Below are 27,883 nucleotides of genomic sequence, written 5' to 3' on the forward strand. Positions count from 1 at the left end.
AGGGCATAGGTAAGGACAGCGGATGGCAGAGTCACACCTATCTTCCCTGCCCCACTTGGCCCTTCCACAGCCAGCAGGACCTATTCCGTGTGCTGAAGGCCTACACCCTATACCGACCTGAGGAGGGATACTGCCAGGCCCAGGCGCCCATTGCTGCTGTTCTGCTCATGCACATGCCTGCTGAGGTACCACCAGGCCCTGGGCGGGTGAGTAGGTGGGCAGGAAATACCCAGCAGCAAGACCTCATGTCTCTCTTGCCCCCAGCAAGCCTTCTGGTGCCTGGTGCAGATCTGTGAGAAGTACCTGCCTGGCTACTACAGTGAGAAACTGGTGAGTGTTTGTGGTTGGAGACCTGGCCTGGGACCTACTGTTTGTAGCCTCCCCAGGCCTTTCTCTCCGCAGCCACTCTTGCCCCAGCTTAAAACCTTCCCAGACTTCTGTTGCTTTCAGGCTGAAGACCCAAGGCCTGACACGATCAGGTCTTCTAGGCTCCAGACTCATTGGTTCCACCCTGCCATCCATCCCTGCTTCAAGCCGTCTGGCTGTTGTCAGGATCTCAGTTCCACCAGTGTACCAAGTTCTTCCCTGCCTCAGCCTTGGCATAGGCTTAAATCTCTACCCCCTTCCTTCTTTTAATAACCCCTGCTTTCCTTCAGTTTTCAGCCCTTAGGGAGCTTTCTGTGACCCTGACAGGTGGGATCTCTGGCACATGCTAATCCAGCATTCCTGGTCCTGCCATATTCTGGGCACTTAGCCACCCCCTATGCCCTGCTCCTAGTCTCTTTGCTCCTGTAATTCATCTGTCTGCCCCTTTTTACTACATGCTCCATGAGGGGGACCAGCTATGTCTTGTTTGCTCTTCATTGTATCCCAGCACCCAACACAAGGTTGGCTGCCTACAGGCAGTAGCTGCCTGAGAGATGAATGAATGCTTGCCTGGTACTGGGAGCCAGGGCGTAGTCTCTGTCCTGCCTGCTGTGAGCCTACATTCCTGGTCCCATGGCCTTGCTGTGTCCCCAGGAGGCGATCCAACTGGATGGGGAGATCCTCTTCTCACTGCTGCAGAAGGTGTCACCCGTGGCCCACAAGCACCTCAGCAGGCAGAAGATCGACCCACTGCTGTACATGACAGAGTGGTTCATGTGTGCCTTTGCCCGCACCCTGCCCTGGAGCTCTGTGTTGCGCGTCTGGGATATGTTCTTTTGCGAAGGTACTCGGTTGGGCTCAGGGGAGCACCCCTGCTTTTAACCCAGCCCAAGGGGGCCTCTATTTCCAGAGAAATTCCTTACAGGCCCCCTTACCACCCCCTCATGCAGGAGTCAAGATCATCTTCCGTGTGGGACTGGTGCTGCTGAAACATGCATTGGGCTCCCCTGACAAGCTCAAAGCCTGCCAGGGCCAGTATGAGACTATCGAGCAGCTGCGGAGCCTTAGCCCCAAAATCATGCAGGAGGCCTTCCTGGTCCAGGAGGTATGACCCACACCCTTCCCTTACCCCTGGGTGGGAGCAGGAGATATGGGGGTCCTTTGGAAGGGGCCTTGTAGCTCTGCCCTTGAAGGTGAGTCACTGGTGTCAGGCCTGGTGCTCAGCAGCTTAGGATAGTATGGGTAGACCTTATCCTCCTGTCTCAATGAGAAGACAGGGTCACAGAGAGGCCTAGGTTTGCAGGGCCTCCCAAGTTCTGAACCACTTTGGAATGAGAGAAGCTGCAACTCATCACCTCTCTTTTTCCCTGGTACCACATCCATGGCCTTGGCTTTATTTTCCCTTTTTTCTTTCTTTTGTGCAATTTTGTCTCTCAGGGGCTATACTTTGGTGACGTATTGTTGGGCAAGTGGACTCATGAGTTGTGGGCAGCTTTCTCCATAGAGGCAGTGGGCCTCAAGTGCCTGGCTCACCTGGCACTCAGCTCTGGGACTTGTGATCACCACAGGAACCAGACCCCCATTATTCCTAAGGTCAACCATTAGTGACCAAGACTGGAGGACACTGAGGGAGAACAGACACCAGGCTGGGAGACAGAGGGGAAGTTTCTTCCTGGTCTTATCTGCCTGTCACCACCCACACAGGTGGTAGAGTTGCCAGTGACAGAGCGCCAGATTGAACGTGAGCACCTCATTCAGCTGCGGCGCTGGCAAGAGACCCGGGGTGAGCTGCAGTGCTGCTCCCCGCCCAGGCTGCATGGTGCCAAGGCCATCCTGGAGGCGGAGCCAGGCCCCCGGCCCACACTGCAACCCTCACCATCCATCCGCCTGCCCCCGGATGCCCCCCTCCTGGGCTCCAAAGGCAAGCCCAAGCCACCCAAACAGAGCCAGAAGGAGGAGCAGTGGAAGCAGGCAAAGGCAAGTGGGCAGCTGGACAAGCCCCCAGTCCCAAGTCAAGCCAAGGTGGCAGCTGCTGCAGGAGATGCATGTCCCCCACAGGATGTACCCCCAAAGGATCCAGCCCACCAGGACTCAGCCCCGCAGGACTCAGCTCCCCAGGATTCAGCCCACCACCACTCCAAGGATTCAGCCCACCACCATTCCCAGGAGAGCCTGACGTCCCAGGAGAGTGAGGACACCTACTTGTAACCCTGGCAGCTCAGGCCTGTGGCGTGGGGTCTCCACATACCTACACGGTTCATGAACTGACATTTGAGGGCCAGCCCACGCACTGAGGGCCCAGCTGCCTGGCCACTGGGTGGCAGAGAGTCTGGCTGGCCCAGCACAGATTCTGCCTGAGCCTCCTTATTTATTTTCTCCAGAGTGGAGCTTGGGCCAGCCCAGCTGGGACAGGCAGAAGTGAGGACCCATGGGTGGTGCCTCACTCAGCCCCCTCCTCCTGGGGGGATGCTCCCCAGGGCTAGGGTGCTGTTGTGAGGAGAGAGGGTGGGGTAAAGGGTGGGGTGCTCTTTGTGTAAAATAGAAAAATGATTTTGTACAGAAATAAACAGGCTTGTGTAGAGAGTTGCTGTGCAACTAGGGACTGGGAAGGAGAGCTACCTCTGTGCTCAGTATCTCCTCTGTGCCCTATAGAGCCCCCCATCCTTGCCCCAGCCCAGCACCAGGGCCTCTGTAGAAATGATTTTGCCATAGGGGATGCCAAGTCCAGGGCCAGTCCTGTTGCTGGCCCCCACTTTCTCTCACCCTATCCACTCTTCCCCATGTCCACCAGCTGCCATAGATGAGGGTCACCGGAGCTAGAGCCCAGTGCTGGAGCAGAGCAGGGGCCTGCTTCCCAGGCCTTGATATCTACCCACCTCTGAGGGGGAGGGGCTCCTTAAGAAGATCTTTTCAGGGCCTTCCTTCACCAAGGCCTGACCTGGATACCACTTCAGATCCCAGTAAGGGTCTGAGTGTTCATTTAGGTTGAGTGCTGGAGCCAGGGGTGGGGGACCATGAATGCCGTTACATGCTAAGTCCAGACCTCCACTTTAGGTAGAGGGGTGAGGGGAGAAGTTTGGGTCTTTGATAAAAGGCTGCCTGTCATTTCCTGGTGCTCAGCATGTGCCAGGCTGGGATGGTTATATCACCTGCTGATCAGGTAGGCTCTATTATTATCCCCATTTTACAGATGAGCAAACAGGGGAGCTGAGTGGGAAAGATGAAGCTGATTGATTTGTGCCTAGAGTCCCTCAGTTACCTCTCCTGAGCAGCGTGCCTGGTGACCTGGCAATGCCATTGAGGGCCCAGGCAGGCACTATGGTCACAACCTGATGACTGTGAGGGTAAGGACAGGGTGTCCCTGGGAAAGGCCCTCCCTTCTGCTGAGGAAGCAGCTTTTCCAGTCAAACAATAGCGTCTGTTCCTGGCAGGCTATCAAGCCGGGCTGGGCTGGGCTGGGCCATTGTGGGAGGGGGTGGGAGAGGGAGGAATAGAGCCTCCCTAAGAGCTTTCAGGCATCACAGGGCCTGGGCCTGGAACATCTTGTCCTGGTACAGCTGGGGATACTGAGGCCTAGGGAGGTCAAGCGCCTCTGAGTCTATCAGGGCAGGCTACCACTTCCTGCCTCCCACCCCTCACCCCTGTGGTTTCCCACCCCATCTGTACCTGTCATGAGGGGTTTTGAGGACTCCCTTCCCCCTGGCTTTCCAGGGAACAGGCCAGGATGTGGCAGCTGCAGTGTTCCACAGGAGTCCCCTGAGCCAGAGAGCCCAGGGAGGGAGGGTGCTGCCCAGCTTCCATCCACCTACAGTAGAGGCTTCTGAGCAGGCAGGAGGCTTGTGTAGGCCTGCTGGGTCCCAGTCAGGCCTGAGGCCTGCTTTAACCTGTTTGGTTCAAAGCTTCAGATCTGAGGCCTAAGGATGCTTGGGCCAGACAAAGGTCCCCCAGAACATGCTCTGTCGGTCTTGCTACAGAGCCAGCCTAGGTATGCTGATGCCTGCTTAGACTTTGAAGTCTTCTTAGACCTGAGGCAGCCTGAGCAGAACACATTCTAATGTTGAAATGAGCCCAAGTTGGTCCTAACAAGCCTCAGATCTGGGGCATCTGCCAGTGCTGAGGGCCTCTCTGGGCATGAAGCAAGTTTACATGTGCTCAGGCCAACTGGGTTCTGCTAATGGCTCACTCTTTGGGAGGTCTCAACAGGGCTCAAGTCTCAAGTCTGAGATCTGAGTACCCATGAGCCCCAGATGCATGGGAGTGTCTACTGAAGTCTGAGCCTGGGGCATCCCTGGCCCAAGCGCTTAGTCTTGAGGGGTCTCAAGCCATAAATAAGCCTGGCCACCTTCATTACCCTACCCTACAGTATGTTGCTCAGACATAAGTGGCTGGGGCCCTCCCTATCTCTATGACCCCCGTGAGTAAGTGCATTCTTCCTCCGCAAGAGGAAGAGGGAGAAAGGCAGCAGGACACTTCGTTGGGAGAGAATCACAGGGTCACCAGGGCTTTACAGCATACCCCTCCATACTCCAGAGTTTTGGAGGCGACACTCTGGTCCCAGCTGAGCCCTGGTTCGCCTCACGGCCCTTCGGAGCCTCAAGGATATCAATCATAAGACCCATATGGGGACCCTAAGGACAAAAACCTATTCCACACCTCCCCCATGCTCCCGACCCCAGCAAGGCAGGAGGCCTGCGGAAAAGCCGGCTGAGGGGGCGCGGCATAGACGGGGCCTGGAGGACTCAATGGGGAGGGATCAGCCTAAAATCTCCAGCCAACGCTAAAGGGGCGGAGTCATCGGGGGCGGAGCTCGGCGGGCTGGAACACGAGGGAAGAGGCTCTGGCCTCAAAAAGGAGGCGTGGCCACTCCAGATAGGCCGCTCATTCCTGAGGGCGTGGCCGTCAGGGAGGTGGACATGGCATGGGGCTAGGAAGATCCACGGCTTAGCGGGCGGCGTGGAAGCGGCTGCAGAGCGGCTCCTTTAAGCCCCCGGCACCGCCCCCACCGCCCCGCCCCCCGCGGCGGTCTGGGTCTGGTTGGCGACCCGGTCGGGTCCGCGCGGACTGTGATGGAGCTGCACATCCTAGAGCACCGGGTGCGGGTGCTGAGCCTCGCCCGCCCAGGTCTCTGGCTCTACACCCACCCGCTCATCAAGCTACTCTTCCTACCCCGCCGCAGCCGGTGCGCGCCCGGGTTCGGAGGCATAGATGGGGGTGGGCTTCGCTGTTGTTCCGGGACGGGGTCGGGAGATTAACATAGCCGCGAGGCAAGCGGGAGCGGGCGGGGAGGGCCCTTCTCCTCTCTACCCCCCGCCCTCCCCGCACCCCCCCCCCCCCCCCCCCCCCCCCCCCCGTCCCGGCCTCCATCCGGCTTGGGCCTACCTCCCTGGGACCGCCGCCTATCCGGCCCCGTGAGGCCCCCTCCCAGAGCTAGTTAAGGCGCAAACAACCCGGGGTGGGCAATGCTTAACTCCGAGTGGTGTCAAATGGACGCAGTTCCTTCCTGGCGACTATGGGGAGCTTTTTCCAGATGCCTCCCATCGGGTCAGAGGGACCGATCTAGGGGGCCCAAAGTCCGACGCCCCCGAGGGTGTCGCCGCGGGTGAGCCTCCCCTTCCGGAATGGAGGGTCCGGAGCTTCTGCGGAGGTCGGGAGGCGAAAAACAGTTTGTGATTCCGGTGATGAGGCCCACACTCCCCTGGCCCGGGAAGAAAATTGGGGCTTGAGGGGGCAAGCAGGGGTCTTTCCAGGTGCTTGAAGTGAAGTCTGCTCGCCCCCTCCGCTCAACCCAGGCTGAAGATGCCCCCCACCCCCATTCAGGTGCAAGTTCTTCAGCCTGACGGAGACCCCCGAGGATTACACGCTCATGGTGGACGAGGAGGGCTTCAAAGGTGGGGGCTGGGGAAGGATGTTGTGCTCCCCTCTTTGTGGGATTCTCACTAGATGCTGGAATCCAGAGTCCCAAGATCTGGATGCGAATTTGACTCCGCCACTCACTGGCTGTGTGCCCTTGAGCAAGTCACTTCCTCTGTCTGAGCTGTTTGTTTCCTCTTATGTAAAATGGGTATAGTTATGGTTCTTGCCTAATAGAATCCCATGAGAACTTTATAGACAGGGGTTTGAAAGGCACTTGGCAGCCTCAGGCCAGTAGCAGGGCTTCAGTTACAGTTCAGAGCAAGAATCGGGGTGTTCCTGAGGCATTTATATCCCCCTGGCCATTATTTCACGCTAGACTTATCTCCCTGGTGCGGATCATCCCCTCCCTGACTGGTCTGGGAACTCCAGGAGTCTGAGGGCTGGGAAAGGAATGCAGGAGCAGGCAGCCAGTCCAGGGCAGGGTCCTGGGGGGCCTCCTGACTGCGGTTGGGAGATTAGCAGACACCTTGGCCCCAGCTTCTGCTCCGGACTGGACGCCAGCCTGGTTCCTCCCTCCCTGGTCTCTGGAGCTGATATCTGGCTCCTACTCCTGCCAGCCTGACCCGTCCTCACAGGTCTGGAGTCTCAGGCCATGAAACTGTGGCTTGGCCCATCCGCTGGACCCTTCCAGGCCTTAGTTTCCCTGTTTGTAATGCGGGAAAGTCTGGGTCTGCTAAGGGAGAAGGGCATCTCTCTACCAACCTGATCTGCTGGCGCCCCCTGGTGGTGCCAGGTGGTATAAAACCTCTGTTCACCCAAAGAATGCCATCATGAGATATAATGCTGTCATCCCATTTTACAGATGAGGAAACTGAGATTCAGAGAAGTTAAATCATTTGCCCCAGGTCAACAGCAAGTAAATGGTGAAGCTGGTATTTAAACCCAGGTCTGTCTAAATCTGGAGTTCCAGTCTTAACTGGAAAGTTTGGATCCCTGGCAGGCCAGCACCTGAAGAACTTCTCAGTCCTTACATACATGCAATTCTCAGGAGCAGAACTTAGGAGAGGGAGACAGCCCCAGTCTCCAGACCTGCTCCTACCTTGGTAGAGCACGCCCCACCTCCCCCCTCTCCACCCCTGCCAAGGCATAGACAGGGAAACTGAGCGGCAGGGGACAGCCCAGTAGGTCCTGACATGGTGTATACTTCCTGCTCACAGAACTACCCCCATCTGAGTTCCTTCAAGTGGCTGAGGCCATATGGCTGGTGCTGAACGTGTCATCCCACAGTGGTGCAGCAGTGCAGGCTGCTGGGGTCACCAAAATCGCACGCTCAGTCATTGCACCACTGGCTGAGCACCATGTGTCTGTGCTGATGCTGTCTACTTACCAGACGGACTTCATCCTGGTGAGTTTTCTGCAAGCTCCAGTGCAGGGCAGGGTGGGTATGGGTGCCCGGGGGCTCATGTGATATATCATCTCCCTGTGGTCCAGGTGCGGGAACAGGACCTGTCTGTGGTGATCCACACGCTATCCCAGGAGTTCAACATTTACCGAGAAGTGGGCGGGGAGCCTGTGCCTGTTGCCAGGGATGATTCCAGCAATGGCTTTCCCCGTTCTCAGCATGGTGAGGTTACCCTCTGACACCCAGACCTCGGCAGGGCCTCCTTTTCCCACTGGGACCCTTCCCTTGTGAGGATTGGTCTGCGGGCATGGGGATACCAGCTGATACTGACTGCCTCACAAGACAGGGAAATGTGGAGAAAAGAGGTGGGTTCCTGTAGAGCATGACCCTACACCCCACCCAGATGGCCCTATCTGGCCACCAGGGGGCACCCCAACCCACAGTCTCCTTAACACCGGCTGCTGCCTGGTCCCTCCTAGCAGGACCCAGCCCCACTGTGCATCCCATCCAGAGCCCCCAGAACCGCTTCTGTGTCCTTACACTGGACCCTGAGACACTGCCAGCCATTGCTACCACCCTCATCGATGTTCTCTTCTACTCATACAGGTGGGCCTTGTTTGCACTTTGTTTCTCTTTTCACACCATTGTTCCCTATCCTGTGTTCCACTACCTTCCGCTTGTCCCTCAGTTCTGCAGCTCTGTGCCCTGTTCTATGTCTTGGGTTCCTGGCAGCCTGTGATACCCGTGTGCCCCTCACTGATGTTCAGGGAAGATCTCGATGCCACAGCTGCAGCCCTTTCCTGTATTGTGAACAGACAACCCCGAGCCATGCCTTGGTCTGGTCGTCTGCCAGCCCTGGGGTCCAGTGTCTTTGGAACAGGAGAGATTTATTGTCCTCCCCCACCTCCACCTGACACCATCAGGAGATCAGGGCCCTTGGACAGAGGAGGAGAGTGGCCCAGAGATAGGAGGAGATGCAGTGGGCCGGGTGCCCTGAAGAGCACTTGAGCCTTCTGTCCCTTCCCAGTGCCCCCAAGGAGGCAGCCTCTGGTGGTCCTGGACCCAGCTCTATTACATTCTTTGCCTTCTCCCTCATCGAGGGCTACATCTCCATCGTCATGGATGCTGAGACGCAGAAAAAGTATGTGACTCCTGACCCCTAGTGGACCATAGATCCTAAGCCAGTCCTAGGGAGGGAGGAGGAGGTGGAGCATCAGACTCTGAGGTCACCAGGTCAACCTGCTCCCAGGGGCTCACATTGGGGCAGGGAGGGGACAGGTGGGTGCCCTGCCCACTGCCTGCCTGCCTCTCCAGGTTCCCCAGTGACCTCCTGCTGACCAGCTCCTCGGGGGAGCTGTGGAGGATGGTGCGCATCGGTGGACAGCCCCTGGGCTTTGGTAAGGGCTGCTCCTGGTGGGCTGGGGACTTGGGGGGAATCTGGGGGAGGGGGGCAACCAGGATGATCCACATGCACCCCCCCTCCCCCCCACCATAACCCTCAGATGAGTGTGGAATCGTGGCTCAGATCGCAGGCCCCCTGGCTGCGGCCGACATCTCTGCCTACTACATCAGCACCTTCAACTTTGACCATGCCCTGGTAAGCACCATGGGTTGGGCTCCTGGAAAGACACTGAGGCCCAGGAGAGTGGGGAGGGTACAGGATGTAGTCCATCTGGGCCAGGAAGTCAGCATGGCCCTGACCCCTCTCTCCGTCCACCTGCCCGCAGGTGCCTGAGGATGGCATCGGCAGCGCCATTGAGGTCCTCCAACGACGGCAGGACGGCCAGGGCTCCTGAGGCCTCCATGCTGTCCCCTCACCCCAGGCTTCCAGAGACTTCTCTAAGCTATTTCCTCAAGCTCTGGGATGAGTCCTCCCCACCCCCATTCCTGCTGGGGGACCCCTCCTTCTGCTCTCTGTATGTAAGCTGCGTGCAGGCACCGGCTCTCACGTGGACACGCGTGTCTGCCCACGCAGGGGAACACGGTGCTCTGGGCTTCCTCCAGGAAGCCCTCACCCCTCACTCCCTGCTCGGCCTCAGTGTTTGCACATTCCCTGCCTGAGGCCCAAGACATCCCCCCTCTCAGTGCCCTGAGCCAGCTGCTCCCTTGGACAGGGCCCTGGTCTCCATTCTGATTCTGGCTGGGTCACCTTCCCTGGCCAGGTGAGTTCTGACAGTGCCTGCCCCTCCCGGGGCCTCCAAGAAAAGTATTTTTACATCTTTCTCCCTTTTTTATTGACTTATTAATAAAGGCTTATAGTTATAAAGGGTTGGGCTGTGGTCCATGGGGGTTGTTTGAGCTCAGCCATGGCTACTCTGCTGCTCCTTCCAGCCCCTCTGCCTGAGGTCCTGGTCTGTCCCTGTGTAGCTGGTTCTGGCTGGGCTCACCTGACTCAGTTCTCGCCTCGGGGAGAACCGAAGCCTTGAGAGGTGATGTGACTTAGCCAAGGTCACCTGATTCCCATCCAAGGCTACCTGCCTCTGAAGCCCAGCCTCTTTCTTTCTTTCTTTCTTTCTTTCTTTCTTTCTTTCTTTCTTTCTTTCTTTCTTTCTTATGTTTTTATTTATTTTTGAGACAGAGACAGAGCATGAGCAGGGGAGGGGCAGAGAGAGGGGGAGACACAGAGTCTGAAGCAGGCTCCAGGCTCTGAGCTGTCAGCACAGAGTCCGACATGGGGCTCGAACTCACAGAGTGTGAGATCATGACCTGAGCTGAAGTCGGACGCTTAACCAACTGAGCCACCCAGGCGTCCCGGCTTTCCAGGTGGCTCTTTCTTCCTTTCTTGCTGTTTTGCAACAGTCCAGAAGGTTCTGAACATGGTTAGAGATTCCCAGACCATCCCCCCTGGAAGTCTTCCAGCCTTCCCTGCCACCCCAAGGTGGGCCCAAAAGCACCTTTTCTCTAGACTGCTGCCTGCTTGCTTTTAGACCATGCCTGAGTCCTGGAGGTCCCACACAGGAGTCCCTGTTGACCAAAAAATCAGTTAGTTCTTGTCACCAGGGCTCTCCTGGAGTAGTGGTAGGAGGGGGACCAGCCAGAGTGGGGACCTGGGAGTCCACACACTGGGCTTCCCCTGGCCAGAAGGAGAGGACTGGGGCCTGGAGGCCACCTGGAACCCAATGTGCCTTCCTGGGCCAGAGGCTCAGCACATGTGGGCCCGGGTTTCCTGTCACAGAGGGGCTGCCTCCCTGCTCCACAAGACTGGGATTCCACTGTGGCCAGATGGGGCCCTACAGATGTGCTGGGGAGGTTATCAGGTACCCTCAGCCCAGACCCGCCCACATTCAGGAAAGGAAGAAGGGTGTGACTTCGGCGTATTCAGAGGTTGCAGTGGCTCCCCAGAAAAGCCAGAACGGGGGCCAGGCCTCTGGCAGTGTGCCCGCCCTACCCCTGGGACCCAGGGGCTACAGATCAAGGAGCAGAGAGCACAGCCCAGCCTGGTGAGTGAGCGGTCGGGGACCCTAGACCATCTCCTTCCCCTCAGCCTCTGTTTCCTCATGTGTATCAAGATCTAGGAGGCAGCTCCTTCAGGATCCCTATTCTTCTTGGCCCTGGGAAGGTGGCATTGTTTTATAGTTTGACTTGGGGGGAAATTGGGGAGTTCTGGCTTCTCTCTGGAGGGCTCACCCTGGGCCCTGGTTCAAGGGATGTCTTGGGCTGAGTGGGGGCTTTAACACCAGAATCCTTAGGGCTCCTGACCTGCAGGTAGAGAGCTCCTGGGCCCCATGTTCAGGTCTGGGGACTCTGTCCGTCTGTCTGCTTATGAGTCCCTGTGAGTCATGGACTGATTTGGATGTTTCTGTCATCCCGGCTTTCCAGGTGGCATCAGGGTTTGCCCAGTCCCTCAGACCAGGTCTTAACCTGGCATTGGTTAGTTCTTGGCATGCTGCCCACAGGTAGGGGGGCCACCGGCATGCCCCAGTGGGCTAGTCTGACTTGGACCCAGTCCTAGAGCTCACGTGTGTCTCTTTGCCACATATGTGTGAGTCTGTGTGGAGGGGCTTAGCTCCCAGGGCATTAGAGTCCTTGGGGCTCACTGAGTCAGCTTGGCCTTCAGCAGGTTACAAATGGGGAGATCTGCTCTGAGATTGCCAGGAAGACCAGGACCCACCTGGGGTCAGGGCACAGGGCTTGGGAGGTGACTGGGGCACACTCAGCTGAGAGGGAACATGACTCTGGACCTCACATGTGGCTGATGCTGTGGGTACCATTAGATAGACAGGCCTTAAGCTGTCCCAAGCTGAGGTGGGGGGCTCCCAGAATCACCTCTTGGTCCCACCCAGGCCCCTGAAGGGTTCTAGAACAAAGGAAGTCAGTATGGTCAACCCAGGCCTGGAGTTGAGCTCAGCTTGGGTCATTCAGAACTGAGGTGGGGATGTGCTCACTGGCACACAGTCCACCTCCTTGTCCTTCCAACCCTGGGAGCCCCAGTCCACCTGTCCACATCAGCACAGCCATTCCTGAGTTCAAGGGTCAAGGTCCCAGACTGCGGAGCCTGAGTGCTCATCCTCATAAAGATGGTAGCCTGTGTCTGGGAAAAACCATACCCACAGTCTCCTGGGGAGTAGGAAGGTGCTCTTAGCCCTCTGACTGCCAGCCCAGTGTCTGACATCTGCTGGGAGGATGTGAACCTAGGTGGGGGGCTCTTGGGTGGGTGGGGACAGGAGATGAGGAAACCTCAGGCGGGGAGAGTCAGTGGCTCATTTCCACCCTTTCTGATTTTGCATGCCCATGCAGAGGAAATGATCTTGTAAGTCCTCTTTGAAATTATTTGAGCAGAAACTCAGGGTTTAAAGTCGTCCCTACCCCTGCCAGGCAGGGCTGTATGGTCCCGTGCTTATTGCCAAGTTGCTCCAAAGCTGGCTTCTTGGTTTTGCGTAGAAAGGAGAATACACCCACACCCTCTCGATGTTCCACCTGGCCCCAAGATCCCATCTGGTGGGAAGGAACCAAGCAGGAGGCAGGAGGGCAGCCCCCTCTACAGCCAGCTGACTGTGAGTACTGGGAAGCTGCTTCTCCCATCTGTGCAAGAGGTGGGAAGGGATGTGCTCATGTACTCAACACACGTTCTCATTACCTTCCGCTCTACGTAGGGGGAAACAAAGCACCGAGAGGTGCAGTGACTTGCCCAAGGTCACAGAGCTGGGCACGGCAAAAACCAGAATTCAAAAAGGCTAACAGTGGCCACAGCCTGGAGAGGTTCCGTGGGGGAAGGGACACTTTAGCTGAACCCTGAGGGATGGGGATGATTTTGCAAGATCCCTTGCAATCCCAGCTGTCTACGTCGGTGGCTGGCCGTTGTCGGTGGCTGGTGTCTGCCGCCGATGGCAGTGAGTGCGTGGGCAGGCACGAGAGGACTGGCCCTGGCTCCTCCCTGACCTTGAGCTGGGCCCAGTAGGTGTGTTGCGCAATGGCCGCGGTTTGTGTCTCACTTTCCCAGGCGGGCCCTGGTGCCGGGGTTCTAGAGCCACGGTGCCTTGAATAGGGGTGCACAGAGCTTCTTTTGTGTAGAACGGTTGGTCATGATGCCGTGTAGATGTGTGTGCTGCATGGGTGTCTTCCGTGTGGGTGTGCATGTACAGGGCTGTACTTGCGGTCAGTGCAGACCTCTGTGTGCGTCTCTACAGATAAGCCTGTTTTTGCCAGAAAGTGTGTCTCTCTGTCCACACTTGTGTCCATGTCAGTGTATTCCAGTGTGTACCTGTGCCTCTGTCTATGGCCAAATGTACATCCAATTACATAAGAACATCAGCTGTGTGCCTGGGTCCATTTCTGTGTGTGCCCGCATAGGCATGGCTGGAGTGTGCATCTGTGACTGTATGTGCACGTGTGAGCACTTGTGGTACTGGTTTCTATATGTCTGCTTTTGTCTGTGGAATGGCAGCTTTTTATGTCTGCGTGTGCCTGTGCACGTATCTGCATCTTGTGTTTTCATGTTCAGGTGTGTGTCCGTGTGTGCCTTCCTGTCCACTTTCCTTCCCCGGACCCACATCTTCTCAGGCCTCCCTGCCTCTCCCTAATCTCAGGAGGCCCAGCTTCCTGCAGTCACCAGGAGACTGATGGGCTGTGCTGGGTGCCCCCCGATCCTACCCTTCTACCTTCACCCTCTGCCCCAGCTGCCTCAGCCTCCCTGGTCTCCCTCTTACCTCTCTGCCCATTCCTCCTCTGTCCCTCCTCTTCTGTCTGCAGCCTGAAGTCAAGCTTGGCCTGCCTTTCTGCCCCTCAATGTGGGCCCTCCACCAGGACACAGAGGAATCGACCCCCTTCCCCCCCCCCCCCCCCGGCTTCCCAGCTCCAGTGTCCTCCACAGCCTGGCCCTCCCCACTTGCCAGGGCCCTGATTCAGCCCACAGTTGTCCTCACCTGCGCTTCCCCAGACTTCCTAGAGGTCTCGCTGTCATCTGCCTGCACAAGTACATTTTCCCCAACAAAATCTTAGTGTGTCCCCTCCCTCCCTGATCACCAGCCTTGGGTAGACCCTTGCTTGGGAGGTGTGCCTTTGAGACCTCCTGGCCGTATCAGCTCTTCTGCTTGCTCTGACCTCCAGTGCCTCACCCTAGACTTGTTCTTCCCCAAAACTGGGATCCTCTCCCTGGGGCAGCTGTCAGGCCCTGTCCTGAGCAGGCATGCCCCGGCCTTTTAAGCTGAGGTGAGCCTTCTCTAAGTCAATGAACAAGAGCTCTGGGACAAGTGCTAACCAGGCTGTAACAGGAGGGGCCGTGGGAGGCCTCTGACTCTCTCCTGCTCCCTTGCCGCTGACTCACTGCTTTCCAGCCCCTTGGTTTTTCTGGAGTTGCCAGAACTTTTAAGCTCTGCCTTAAAAAAAAATAATAATAATGTTTATTTATTTTGGGAGAGAGAGAGAGAGAGAGAGAGAGTGCACGCACACGTGCAGTGGAGGGGCAGAGAGAGGGAGAGAGAGAATCCCAAGCAACCTCCCCACTGTCAGCGCAGAGCCTGACTCAGGGCTCAATCTCAAGACCATGAGATCATGACCTGAGCCGAAACCAAGAGTCAGACACCTAACTAACTGAGCCACCCAGGTGCCCCCCCCACCAAAATTTTTTAATTGAGGTGAAAGTCACATAGTACGTAACAGACCATTTTAGAGTGAATACCTCGGTGGCGTTTAGCACATTCATAGTGTTGTGCAACCACCACCTGTATAGTTCTAGAACATTTTCGTCACCCCAAAAGGAAACCCATACCCATCAATAGTCACTCATTCTTCTTCCTACCAGCCCCTGGCAGCCACCAATCTACATTCTATCTCTGGATTTCCCTATTCTGGACATATCACAAAGAATTCTGTAATAAGTGACTTTTGGCCTCTAGCTTGTTTGACTCAGCTTGATGTTTTCAGGGTACATCCAGGTGGTGGCATGTATTAGTACTTCATTCCATTTTGTGGCTGAATGACATTCTATTGTATGGACACACCACTTTTTTTTTTTTTTTTTTAGCTTTTATTTATTTTTTATTTATTTTTTATATATATGAAATTTATTGACAAATTGGTTTCCATACAACACCCAGTGCTCATCCCAAAAGGTGCCCTCCTCAATACCCATCACCCACCCTCCCCATGGACACACCACTTTTTAAAAATTTGTTATCTGCTGACGGACATTTGGGTTCCCACCTTTTGGCTGTTAAGCTCTGCCTTCTTGACTAGGGGAGGGTGCCCAACATTTGTGTTTACTGCCATACAGTTCCGCTTCTCTTCCTCACATGCTTGTTCTGTGGACAAGGTGTTCTGGCCCCAGCTGGCCACACTCCCATCACCCATGGAATGGGTGCCCACCCTACTGTCCACCAGTAGGCCTTTGGACAGAGCAAGCTTTGATGGCCTTTTCTCCCCTTGGAGCTGCAGGATCTGTTTTTTTTTCTTATCAAGATAAGCACCCAGAGGCACCTGAGTGGGCTCTGTTGGTTGAGTGTTTGACTTCGGCTCAAGTCATGATCTTGCAGTTTGTGGGTTTGAGCCCCACACTGGGCTCACTGCTGTCAGTGCAAGCCCACTTCAGATCCTCTGCCCTCCCCTGCTCATACTTTCTTTTTATCAAAAATAAACATTAAAAAAAAAAGATAAACACCCAGAGTTTCCTTGGCATCTCCCCAAGAACAAGAGGAAGAAGAAGGCAGGTCTTCCACAGCACCTTTCCCAGGTCATTTCCTCCAGGCATCCCTGCTAGTGAGTCCCGCCTCTGTCCTGGACTTCCCCTTGGCACCAGGACTATCATAGACATTCCCATGGGGACCCTGGCTGGTTGTACCCATCTTTCTCCAGTTGCTTTCTCTGTTGAGCAGAGGTTCTGAGCTTTCACAGCAGCTGGCACCAAGAGAAGGCTCCAAGCCCACCCCACTTCCTCTGTAGCCTCCACCCCTCCTGCCTCCATCCTCATACTGGGGCAGGACAAAGGACTCCCCACTGCAAGTGCCAGGAAACCAGTTAAACTAGCAGAAAATAGATTGACATCATTGTCCCGTGTAGCTGGAACTAGCCAAGGGGTTGGTCCTGGCTTCAGGCAGAGACCAGGGACTCAAGGAAGTCTCTTGGCCTCCCTGGCTGTGCCAGCCATGTTGTCACCCACTTGACGGGACCCCACCCCACCCCATGGAGTTGGGAAAGTGACCTTTCTTGGCATCAGACCGGTGACATCCCAGCTCAGAAACCCTGGCCATGCAAGGGAGGCATGTCCCCTGAGTCTGACATCAGTCTTGGGAAAGGATTATGATTGGTTCTGCTCAGTACATAGGTGTAGTGCTGGATTCCAAGGTACCACGAAGGGCCAGGCAGGGTTGGGCGCTCCCTCCTATGCCCTGGGGTAAGAAATGAGCAGGCTGACAGATGATGGGTCTTCCAGATCCTTCCTCATGCTGGATGTTGGCTTGTATGTTTATTCACCCTTCAAAATCTGGACATTAAAAGACATTCACAACAAATTCACTTACCTATAAGCCTAGTCTTTCTTGCTGATCTCTACCCCATACCTAGCCTGGTGCCTGATACATACAGTGAATTCCTTAAATATAGGTTGAGTGAGGGACTGAAAAGCCACCATGATTTGTCTCTTTTTGCAAAATGTAGGATTGTGCCCTCTAGTGAAGACTGGCCCCTTTCTATCAGGCTGTCAGGTACTGCTTATGTGGAATTCATTCTGAAGTGAATTCTTTAAAGGAAGTAGGAGAAATGCCTTGTCTTTTTCTTTTTCAGTTCGTTTTCCAGGAAAGTGTTGAAATCTGCAGTGGGTGAAAGAATATATTTTGAATTCACTTAAAAAAATATCATAAAGGAAAAAGTCAGCGTCTTTAAAATCCAGGCTTCCTAAAAAAGGATCATGTGCTTTGGTGTATTGTGAGTGATATAATTCTGATTTCCTTGGGGAAAGATGACCAAGAGAAGGCATGAGAAAGGCTTCAAAAAAACCTGTTCCTGCCCAGCAGTGAGGTTGGCCTGAACTTCCAGAGGCCTGGCTGCAGGTGCACTAGATATGGGAGGGACACATCTGGATCCTGTACCCTGGGAGCCACAGGTGACCTTTCCTGGGGATTCTGCAGATGGCCACATCTGTGGTCATGCATTCATCCATTCACTAAAGATTTATTGAGCACCTACTATATGACGTGGACTGTGCTGTGCTCTGGAAAGGCAACAAGGAGCCACAACCACAGCACACACCCTCTTGGAATTTTGTCAGGGGTGGGCAGGGACCAGCCTGGGGTGGAGGAAGTTCAGGGGGGGCTTCCCTGAAGAGGTGAAGCTTGGACTGGACCTTGATGTCTGGATGACAGTTCATTCAGTAGGAGGAGGTTCAGGCAGTGGGAACAGCATATGCAAAGGCCATGAGGTGAGTGCTCTGCTCCCCTGAGGGACGAGGAAAGTCAGAGAAGGCAGTGGGCTAGAAAGGTATGGGTGAGGCTGGGGGGTGGGCAGGGCCTGGTGGCTGTGGTAATAACTTTGGCCTCACCAAACGTCCGCATGAATCCAGGGGAGTGTTTTAAACCAGAGGGTGGCACCAGGCTGTATTGTACAAGTCCCCTGGAGGGACTGCAATGGCAGTAAAGCCATTTGGTGGGTGGATCCATTTCCTCCCTCCTGACTTTCCTCCCTCTCTGTTAAGACTTCCAGCCACACCTGCTTTTCTCTAAACCAGACCTATGCAGTCTTGCTTGCATATCACCTCATGCAGTCCTCTCCATGTGGAATTTGTAGCATCTCTCTCCTGCATTTTTGCCAGTTAAACTGGCATTCCCCGCCCCCCTCTTCTACCCCAGACCTGTAGAAATACCGACCTCCTCACCCAATCACTCCCTGGCTGGTCCTTGACCAAGTGGATATCCATCTTCCCACTGTGAAAACCATTTGTTTTCAAGTTTGTTGAGCCATGTGGCTGCATGAGTTCTGGGCAAGCCACTGCGTGTATGGTGTGCTGGCCAATCGTGTGGACCTAGGACAGCTGCCTGGAGCCCAACTTGCCTTTGCTCCCTCCCACCTGTGTGACCTCCCGTCAAATACCTTATCTCTCAGACCTCAGTTTCCCCATCTACAGGATAGACACAATGATCTCTGTGAGGATGGTTGGGAGAATTCACAGAGCCAGCCTGTAGGAGGAAGTGCTCAGAACTGGGTGCAGCCCACAGAAGAGCTCCAGAAACGTCTGATTATTACCAGTGGGCAAATGGCACGTGCCTAGGCACCAAAACATTTTTGGCAAGAATGTGATGTTTCAAAATAGGCGTTGTATGTTGCCAGCATGAGAAAAGTCAGGACTCCATTGGACTTCGTGATCCTTGTTTGATGGTTAAGGTTATTTTTATTTACAGTGATATCTCAGTGCTTAGAGCCTGTAGGGTTCTAGGCCCTCTGTGTTCATCTCGCCCATCCCCTCATCTCTCAGAGAGGACCCTGGGCTCAGAGGGGATGGTGAGGGGGGTGGTTGTTCTAGGCCAGCCAGAGAGAAGATAGCAGGGCAGCGCTCTTATCTCCTGGTCATCCCATCTCAGAGTAGATGCTTGTCCCCCGCCCCCCACCCCACTGCCGAAGACAGTGAGCCTCCTGAACAGAAGTGAGTTCCTTCTATCCCTGTCTCTATGCTGCATTTCTCTGAAGGTTCAGGCCTCTGGAAGGGGGCTCAGTTACCCAATTTGGGGGAGCCACTGGACACACAGAGGCTTCCCACACTGTGGACACACCAGGTCCCAGAAGAATTCTGTGGCACATCTCAAGCCAAAGGATCCTCCAGCCCAGGGTGACCTCGCTGGCCTCATGGGGAGGGCCCTGGTAGATACTTGCTCACCCCAGGGTTTATGTAATGTCGTCTTTCCCAATCGTCCTCAAAGCCATGCTATGACATAAGCAAATGTACTCCTCTGTCTGCCCCAGTGGCTGGCGGGTATTTATCGAGCACTTGCTATGAGCCAGGCATTTGCACGCATTATGCACCAAATTACCCTCACTGTCCTCTTGAGACAGCACTTACCACTGCATTTTTTAAAAAATAGAGATACAAGATATGTAATTATCAACTTCACCATTTTAAAGTATATAATTCGGTGGGTTTTAGTATATTCAGAAGATTGTACAACCATCACCACTATTTAATTCAAAAACATTTCATCACCCCAAAAGAAACCCCATACCCATTAGCTGTCACTCCTTATCCTTAGATCTCTCCAGGCACTGGGGAGCACTCAGGTGCTTTCTGTCTCTATGAATTAACCTATTCTGGACATTTCATATAAATGGAATCATCCAGCAACCTTTTGTGACTGGTTTCTTTTACTTAGTATAAGGTTTTTGAGGCTCATCCACATTGTAGCATGTGTCTGTACTTCATTCCTTTTGTGGCTGAATAATATTCCATTGTATGGATATACCACAGTTTAAAAATCTGTTTTATGCTGATGGACATTTGGATTGCTTCCACCTTGGGGCTATTGTGAATAAATGCTGCTATAAATATTTGTGTGCAAGTTCTTGTGTAAATGTATGCTTTCAAGTCTCTGGGGTGTGTATGTAGGCATGAAATAGTTCAGTGTATGACACCTCTTAATGTTTAACGGTTTGAGGTTCTGCCAGACAGCCTTCCGAAGCGGCTGCACCATTTTGCATTCCCACCAGCAGCCTGTGAGGGTTTTGGGTTTCTCCGTGTCCTCTCCAGTACTTGTTATTGTCTGTCTTTGATTGTAGCCACCTAGTGGATATGAAGAGGTGTCTCATTGCAGGTTTGATTTTGCATTTTCCTGATGGCTAACGATGATGAGCAGCTTTTTATGTATTTATTGGCCATTTGTCTGTCTGTTTTGAAGAAATATCTATTCATTTCTCCTTTGTCCATTTTAAAATTGGGTTGTCTCTTGATTGTTAAATTGTGGCACTGCAGTCCACAGGGGAAACCGAGGCTCAGAAAGGGGATGTGACTGGGCAAAGAACACTGAGCTCATAAGCAAATTGAGACCGGTAACTGGATGGATCTCCACCTCCCACCCTAACAGGTCAGAGATCACTGTCTCTCTTCCCAGATGAATGGCCTCCTGCCTTCCATTTTGACCCACTCACAAAGGTCACCCCAGGTCTTTTTCTTGCATTTAAAGCAGTAGAGCCCCACAGCCGGAGGGTGGGCCGGAAAGACATGGAAACAGCAGTTCTAAGGAACAAAGCTGGTCCTCTTTCCCCCTCCAAATCACGCGGACCTAGCTGACGTGGCCCGGGAAGAGGGGACAGCCCGGGCCTGTGGTCGGGGAGCCTATTTATACTGGCTGGGCCATGTTGCAAGCTTTTCCTGCTGGCGAGAGGGACGTCACTGGGTGCTGACCTCACCAGAAACGCTGACGCATCTTCCCCTCATGCTTTGCTCTGTTGACCAGCCGGGTCTCCTCACCTTGGGGCCACTCCCTGTCCTCCTACACATCACTGTCCCCTCCCACCGAGCTCTGGACACTCCCCCATCGTCCCCACTCCCTGCAGCCCTCCAGCCATGCCCTCCACTTGCGAGCTGTTATAGGCTGAATTTTATCCCTTAAGTTTATATGTTAAAGACCTAACCCCACTGTACCTCAGAATGTGGCTGTATTTGGAGATAGGACCTTCAAAGAGGTAAGGTGTAATGAGGTCATTGTGGGAGGGTGGGGCTAATACAATATGACCGGTGTCCGTATGAGAAGAGGAGATTAGGATAGACAGACAGAGGGCCAACCATGTGAGGAGATGAGAAGGCAGCCATCTACAAGTCAAGGAGAGAGGCTGCCAGATGAAATCCACCCTGCTGACACCTGGGTCTCAAGACTTAGGACGGCGCCAACATGCCTTCCTGTTGTTTATGTCCTGCCATCTGTGCTCCTTTGTTACAGCAGTCCGTGCAAACTAATATAGAAGCCCTCTTTGCCTTTGGTGGCCTTTGTCCCTGGGGCCTGCACACTGAACCTCGGTTAGCTACATGCTCAGAGCGTCGTCTTTTAGACTTGACAGCCCTGGTTTGAATGCCCCCTCCTCTTTTTTCTTTTTTCTTTTTTTTTTTGTAGTTTATTTATTTATTTTTTTAGAGAGAGAGAGAGAGAGAGAGGGAGAGCACACGTGAGCAAGTTGAGGAGGGGCAGAGAGAGAGAGAGAGAGAGAGAATCCAAAGCCAACTCAGCTGTCAGTGAGAGCCTGAGGCAGGGATCGAGCCCACAAACTGCGGGATCATGACCCGAACTGAAGTGGGACGCTTAACTGACTGAGCCACCCAGGCACTGCTGAATGTCGCCTCCTTTTAACTATTCCCACACAGGGTGACACGGGGACGGGAAAGTAAAGGCATGTAGCTCTCCCCCAAGTGTGGAGGTTGGTCCGCAGTAGCTGAGAGGGGCAAGAGGCTCTCCTGCTGGATGTGGCTTTCCTGCTTGGAGCCAGGCCCCGAGCTTCTCGGTTTCCTCATTAAAAGGAGCCAAAGCATCCCTGCCTGGGTGCTCTCCCTCTCAGGGCTGTTGTAAGATGAGATCAGGGATGTGAAATGAAGAAGGATCCCAGCTTGGCTTGGGCCCCAGGAAATAGTCTTGCGGGGGTGGGCACAGAGATGAGGAATTTAGCAGAAGCGACGTTCTCAGGAGAATCCAGAACTGGCCTTTGGGGGTGGCGCTGGTGGGTGTGGTAAGCCCCATGCTGGGGTGCCAGGGAGTGGGTGGGGGGTGACGAACAGCCTCCTGGGCGTGGAGGTGTGTCTGGTTTTACCCACTACTGGATCCTTAGCACTTGGGAATGGCTGGCTCAGAGAAGGGCCAAATAAAAGTTTTTTGAATGGGTAAATGAGTGATGTTAAGTGTGTATACAGAGGAGAGAACAGGTAGGAATAGCCTTGGTGGTCATGATGGGTGCTGGGGACATGGATGGACAGGAGGGTGTCCGACCCTCTTCCTTCCTGGCCACCTCAGCTCTCCTTGTTCAGGCTCTACGGGCCCAATTCTCTCCCCAGCTGGAGCAGCCCGGGCCTCCCTGGTGGATTCCAGAGGCCCCACCCTGGTTCCCAGCCTTCCGAGGCCCCCCTCCCCACCGGGCTCCTGAGGGTGCAGGCCACAGACCCCCTTCCGGGCCTGGTAGATATGCTGCGGGTGCCAGGCATGACCTGCAGGCCTGAGCCAGCCTTTCCGCCCCCTTGTCTGCCCTAGCCCAGGCCTCCTTCACCCTAGGCAAAGTAACAGGTAGACTAGAGAGGCGTGGTCTCCAGGGTTCCTTCACTCTGACGTCCAGAGGTCTGTGAGAAGCTGAGGACAAACCCACAATCACTATCTTTCAGAGAAAGTGAAACCTGGTCCCCAACCGTCACCACGGCGACTCCCCCACCCTGGCTTCCCCTCTGAGCTCACAGCTTCCCCATCTCCTCCGCCCCCCACACCATCCCTCAACAGCTAGTACTTGGAATTAGACTTTCAGCTTTCTTTTTTCCTTCAAAGGACTTTTGCCTTTTATGTCCATGACAGCAGCAGCTCTGTGAGCCTGAGCCAGGAAATACTGTTTGAACCCTCCTTTTACAGGTGGGGCCTCTGAGGCCCAGAGAGGTTAAATGACTTGCCTCTGGTCACACAGTATGTCAGCCTGCTTGAGCCCTAACCTCCTGTTTCTCTTGCTTTAAGCACCTGTTTTCCCCAGAAGACCCTGTCTGTAAAGAAAGGGCCTAGGTGTGGGCAATGGGCCTGGGATAAAGAAGGTTGGTTGCAAGGGGTTTGCATGATGGGAGAAAGGAGATGGCTGGGAGCCCCACTGGGGGATGCAGGTCCTGGGGCCAGAACCACAATCTCGGGGCTGCCAGCCTGGGTCTGGCTCTGTGCCCAGAGCCCGGTGGTTTCCGCTCACAGATGTCCCAACAGCCCCAGCAGGAGGGCGGGAAGGGCACTCAAGAAGGAAGATGTCTCGGTCCCCTCAGTCCCAAACCACAGTGGCTGCTGAGGCTGATGGCTCCTGGGCCGAGCCTGGCCTGCGGGCCCTCTGAGGCCCCAGTTGGCACACTCTCCCCTCTATCCTGGGCACAGCTCCCTGCACATGGCTCGGACCCCCATGTTCCCTACTCATCCCAGGAAGGCTGGGGCTGCGGTTTGCATCATCCTTGGGCGTGGGGCTGACCTCGAAGAACGAATTCGAAGAAAACAGGAGGAGGAGCAGGCATGCCACCGCACCCAGCGCCCATTGGCCGCCCGTGGAAACTTTGGTTTTTGGGGTCATGTTCCCAGAAGGCCTGCCCCTCCCCCCCCTCCGCTCCCCACCCACCTCACGAGGTGTTGGCCAATCGCCCTGGCGGGCATAAAGTGGCTGCTAGCCCGCAGGGCTCCCAGCCAGGAGGTGTCACCCCCAGCAGGCGCCGGCCGGAGCTCGGGCCCCCAGCATGCGGGCACAGCTTATGCGGAGGACGCAGCTCAGTAAGTACTTCCTTCCTCTCCACCAGTACCCACTTGCTGTGCCCCTGGGCACCAGCGGGGAGCAGAGGCACCTTCTGTCCTTTGGGAGCTGGAAAGGCTGGGCACCAGAAGGATGCTGAGAAGGGGGGAGAGCTGAGGGTCAGGCAAAGCAAGTGGTCCACTGAGAACACAGCATCTTTACAAGGTAGAGAAGGACTATCCCCAGAAGGCTTCTAAAGGGGAGGTGATGTAGAGGCAGCTCTGGGAACAAGAGAGTGAGGGAAGGGGATAGATTGAGGGGAGAAGCCAGAGAAGCAGAGGGGAGGTGAGAGACGTGCTGGATAGAGTAGGAAGCTGCAGAAGCCAAGAGGAAAACAGTGTGATGTCTGGAGGGGTGGTGAGGCCTCCTTCTTGCCCTGATTTGCAGGGTCTGGAATGGATACACACAGCCAGCCAGGCCCAGGGACCCTGGAACCCACACAATCACACAGCACACATAGCCACACCCACAGGATGACGCGCACACAGAGCCGTGTGATGTCATTCAGAGCCCTCAATCTCACCAACTTGGGAACCCCCACATGCAGCCTGGGCCCCCACGGTGGACAGGGCACAACGTTTGTTTGTGGCCAGCTCCTTCCTTTCACCTCACACAGACCTGGACACACGCCCATGAAGACACCCTAGTCCCACGTGCATGTGGTGCTCACGCGGACTCCCCTGCCCAAGCCCAGCAGCAGATACCTGAGGAGGTGGCGAGGAGTGCCCTGTGGTCGCCGTGCCTGGGTGGCCAGCCCCTCATCCTTCCCCAGGAGCTGAACGGTTCTTAGGAAGGGAACATGGTGTCACTGCCTTCCGGGCCATTGCGCCACAGGCCCCTTCCGACCACATGGCTGCCGGTGCCTGGGGGGTGGGTGTGGGGAGGTTGGCCGGTAGTAAGTATGCTCTTCCCACCCCGAACATTCTGGCTCACGGCGTATCTGGTGGGCCTGACAGATGTGGGACATGAAGGGAGAGAAGAGGAAGGTGCAAGAGGTCGAGGACAATGCTGGCCTTGTGTGACCTGGGTGAGCCCTTCTCCTTCAGTGCCTTGATTTTCCTGTCAGTAAAATGGGGGCTCTCTTGTTTGTACAGACATAGCTCAGGGCACCAGGCTGCTGCCAGGCTAAGCCCACCTGCAAGGAGGGCCAGGCTCTGTTACGGGGGGACCCGGAGGTCTTGCAGGCAGCAGCCCCACCTGGGCTGCTATGTGTCAGATCCTGGGGTTGGGAAGATTGGCAAGTGCAGGAGGTCCAACTGGGCCCCAAAACCTCCTCTCAAAGGCCTGCATGGTGAAGTGCAGCCCTGTTTTGGATGCTGGGCAGTGCCTCACGGGGGAGGTGGTGGTGGCCCCAGCAGGTGCTCCTTCCTGTGCACACACGGTGCCCAGCCCCACCCGTGACGGCACGAAGCCTGAGACGATGGGCTGTGCCCTCTAAGGCCCTCTTAGGTTCCCTCCCTTCTGAAAGCCACCCGTCTCCCCAAGTCAGGTGACACCCCCCTTCTCTGCCCCAGGTCTGGTCCTCGGACTCCTGCTCCTGAGTACCCTGAGTACGCCGGCCATGGGCAGCTGTTTGGACAACTACCAAGAGCTCCTTGGGCAGCTCCAGAAGCAGGCGGACTTCATGCAGCACACCAGCATGCTCCTGGACCCCTATGTGAGCGCCTGGCCCCTGGTGGCATCTGAGTTTCAGAGAATAGTAGGCCTAGGGCAGCAGTGAGCCCAGAGAAGATGAGACCCGACTCCCATTCACCCAACCCCTACTCGATATGGGGCAGGTGGGGAAACCAAGTCCCTGTGTTATTCCGGGGCCACATCGAACACTCCAGGCCTTGGAGTGTTCCACTCCTTGGCACTTCACTCCTCTGAAATGCCAAGGAGACGTTACAGCTTTCCCAGCTCAATGGGCCGGAGTGAAAACCTCAACTCCATTGTATACCTACCCATGTGCCCTGCTCTAGGCCTCAGAGATGTAACAGTGAACAAAACAGAGTCCCGTCCTCCTAAAAAAGCTCAAGGTTACCCACGCACCCCCACTCAAACTCTGCACACCACAATCACCGCCTGTGCAGTCACCTCAACCCGCCAGCCCCCCAACATCCTTCTGTCCTGTCTGCAGTGATGGGAGAGTCCTTGCTCCTCCCTGGCCTCAGTTTCTGATCTGTACGATGGGAGGATTGGATGGGATACATGAGGTTGAGCATTTCAAGGCTGACCAGAGCAGAATTGTGTGTGTGTGTGTGTGTGTGTGTGTGTGTGTGGTGGGGGCTCTAGCACTCACCCTCTGATTCTCCTTTCCCTCCAGATCAACATCCAAGGCCTGGACAAGGATGGTCTGAAGAAACACTGTCGGGAGCGCCCCGGGGTCTTCCCCAGCAAAGATGCCCTGCAGCGGCTCAGCAGGCAGGAATTTCTGCAGATCCTTAACACCACACTGGGCCACGTTCTGCACAGACTGAGAACTTTACAGAAGGACATCCCCAAAGCCCAGGACTTAGAGAAGCTAAATATAGCAAAGTTAAACATTCGCGGGTTCAAGAACAATATCCACTGCATGGCCCAGCTGTTTCCAGGCTCCTTGGAGAAGACTGAGCCCACTCCGACAGGCCCAGGGGCTTCTCCGTCACCCACCCCCATCCCAGACGCCTTTCAGCGCAGGCTGGAGGACTGCAGGTTCCTGCATGGTTACCACCGCTTCATGCACTCAGTGGGTCAGGTATTCCGAGAGTGGGGGCAGAGCCCGAGTCGGAGCCGGAGACACAGCCCCCGCCGGGGCCTGCGGAAGGGGACGCACAGGACGCATCTCTCCATCAGGAACAAAAGACTCACGCCCAGAGGATGGCTGCCCCAGTAGCCTTAGGGGTACCCTGGCAGATAAAGGACTCACAGGTATTCTGTAGGATGGCCCATCCCCACCGGCCTCCAAACCTGCTCTCCTTTGTTCCCCACCCCCCTCAGAAGCGCACTTTAAGGGGTGGGAGCCAAGCAGGCCCCTCTACCTCCTCCAGGCGGGGAGGGTAGGGTTAGACCATTTACCCCCCAGCCCTGAGTTCCCCAGTCTCGGTGGGGTGGCCAGGTCAGGCCACGCGGGGCTAACTTTCCATTGATTCAGGGGTCTGATGACACAGGCTGACTCATGGCCAGACTGACTGCCCCCCCTGCTCTGCTCCCCAGAGGCCTGTCGGCCCTTCCCTCTCATGACTTGCAGGGCTGTTGACCCCAGACTTCCTCCTTTCCATGGAGGCATGGTTCCGAGGGGGAGGTCAGGGCCTGAGCTGGCCTCTTATGCCTCATTGCCAGTCTCAGGCCAGACACCTGGACATCTGGGTGACCTCATTTTAGGCAGCTGTGACACAGGCAGAGTGTCCTAGAAGGAGTGCTGATCGGGGTAGGGTGTCTAAAAGTGGGGCTCAAGGGCCAGCTCAACCCCTCTCACTGTGTAGCCTCGGGAAGACCACCTTACCTCTCTGGACTTCAGTTTTCTTTTTGTGATTCAAGAGGGCTGGGGCCGTGCAAAGCCCTCTCTGCTTGCCAGTTGCTGGGATTCTATGACATACAGTGGATATCAAATGCAGTGCAAATGGACATGGAGTAAAGACCTAGTGTCTGGAAGTACCCAGTCTTGGGTCCTGGCTGCTGGCTCCTCCCCCTGGTGGTGCATCATGAAATTTTCTCATGCTGAAGCGAGGGAGTCCCAGAAGCTGCTGGGCCAATTCTTTGCAGGGGTATGATTAATTTATCGATTTTTATCAGTTTTTATCTGTTTCCTATTTATAAGGCTTATTTATGATACGTATTTAATGTTAATATTGTGCCAACATATATTTAAAACTTGCCTGGTTTCTAAAGTCCCTGTGTCTCTCTGTTGCCTTGTGGGAAAGAATTTGAGGGAATCTAGCCTCTTGGAGGAAGGGGGGGGCCCTGACCGTGGGGGTGTCTCAAACAGGGCATTTATTGTGTATGAATGTGACTCCCTTGAGATGCTAGGGACTAGAGGGTTTGGGAGCAAGAGAGGAGGGAGGAAAGCTGGAATGTGTGGGCCCCTGTAGGTGTGTGACTGGGGGGTACGTGTGCTTATGCGTGTTACGTGAAATAGACGAGATAGTAACAGACCCTGCCTCAGACGTGGCCTGTGACCTGCTGTGCGCTTGAACCTGTTTCTTGAAGGGCTCCTGGCAGGACTCTCTGCAATAGATAAGATCCACTTTGCAGATAAGAAGACTGAGTCTCAGGGAGACTGAGTTACCTGCCCATGTCCTCAGAACACGTTTTCTGGGAGGGCGGACACATGCTGAATTCAGGTCTGTTAGATGCCAGAGCATCTTCTGTTACTCTTCAACCTCTGTAACTTGG

At 55.1% G+C, this 27,883-nt stretch overlaps 3 protein-coding genes and 1 long non-coding RNA gene across 6 annotated transcripts in view; all 4 read left to right on the plus strand.

Annotated features, from left to right (window-relative positions):
- Positions 1–2,975, plus strand: part of TBC1D10A (TBC1 domain family member 10A) — a 34,172-nt gene extending 31,197 nt beyond the window's left edge. Inside the window, exons 5-9 of the mRNA XM_043559286.1 lie at positions 71–185; positions 265–330; positions 1,021–1,210; positions 1,317–1,471; positions 2,071–2,975. Coding sequence (XP_043415221.1) covers positions 71–185; positions 265–330; positions 1,021–1,210; positions 1,317–1,471; positions 2,071–2,574 — 1,030 coding nt within the window. The 3' untranslated portion in view covers positions 2,575–2,975. The remainder of the gene's footprint in view (positions 1–70; positions 186–264; positions 331–1,020; positions 1,211–1,316; positions 1,472–2,070) is intronic.
- Positions 2,976–5,309: 2,334 nt separating this feature from the next.
- Positions 5,310–9,887, plus strand: CASTOR1 (cytosolic arginine sensor for mTORC1 subunit 1). 3 transcript variants are annotated; one of them, XM_043559288.1, is made up of 9 exons: positions 5,310–5,545; positions 6,184–6,254; positions 7,437–7,624; positions 7,711–7,843; positions 8,101–8,227; positions 8,649–8,762; positions 8,936–9,018; positions 9,124–9,218; positions 9,349–9,887. In XM_043559288.1, the coding sequence occupies exons 1-9, from the start codon at positions 5,433–5,435 to the stop codon at positions 9,415–9,417; spliced, it is 993 nt and encodes a 330-aa protein (XP_043415223.1). In that variant the 5' UTR covers positions 5,310–5,432; the 3' UTR covers positions 9,418–9,887. The 3 variants fall into 3 exon arrangements, with proteins under 3 accessions (XP_043415223.1, XP_043415225.1, XP_043415224.1); XM_043559289.1 differs by having other exon boundaries at positions 5,338–5,545; positions 8,104–8,227; XM_043559290.1 differs by lacking the exon at positions 8,649–8,762 and having other exon boundaries at positions 5,337–5,545.
- Positions 9,888–10,303: 416 nt separating this feature from the next.
- On the plus strand, positions 10,304–19,126 carry LOC122470994. The gene is made up of 2 exons (XR_006294047.1): positions 10,304–12,615; positions 16,838–19,126. It is a non-coding gene; the product is annotated as an uncharacterized LOC122470994 (long non-coding RNA).
- Positions 19,127–21,275: 2,149 nt separating this feature from the next.
- OSM (oncostatin M) lies at positions 21,276–27,374 on the plus strand. The gene is made up of 3 exons (XM_043559291.1): positions 21,276–24,557; positions 25,045–25,187; positions 25,836–27,374. The coding sequence occupies exons 1-3, from the start codon at positions 24,536–24,538 to the stop codon at positions 26,382–26,384; spliced, it is 714 nt and encodes a 237-aa protein (XP_043415226.1). The 5' UTR covers positions 21,276–24,535; the 3' UTR covers positions 26,385–27,374.
- The last annotated feature ends 509 nt before the right edge of the window (positions 27,375–27,883 follow it).

Source organism: Prionailurus bengalensis, chromosome D3 (genome assembly GCF_016509475.1).
Source record: "Prionailurus bengalensis isolate Pbe53 chromosome D3, Fcat_Pben_1.1_paternal_pri, whole genome shotgun sequence".
Taxonomy (NCBI): Eukaryota; Metazoa; Chordata; class Mammalia; order Carnivora; family Felidae; genus Prionailurus; species Prionailurus bengalensis.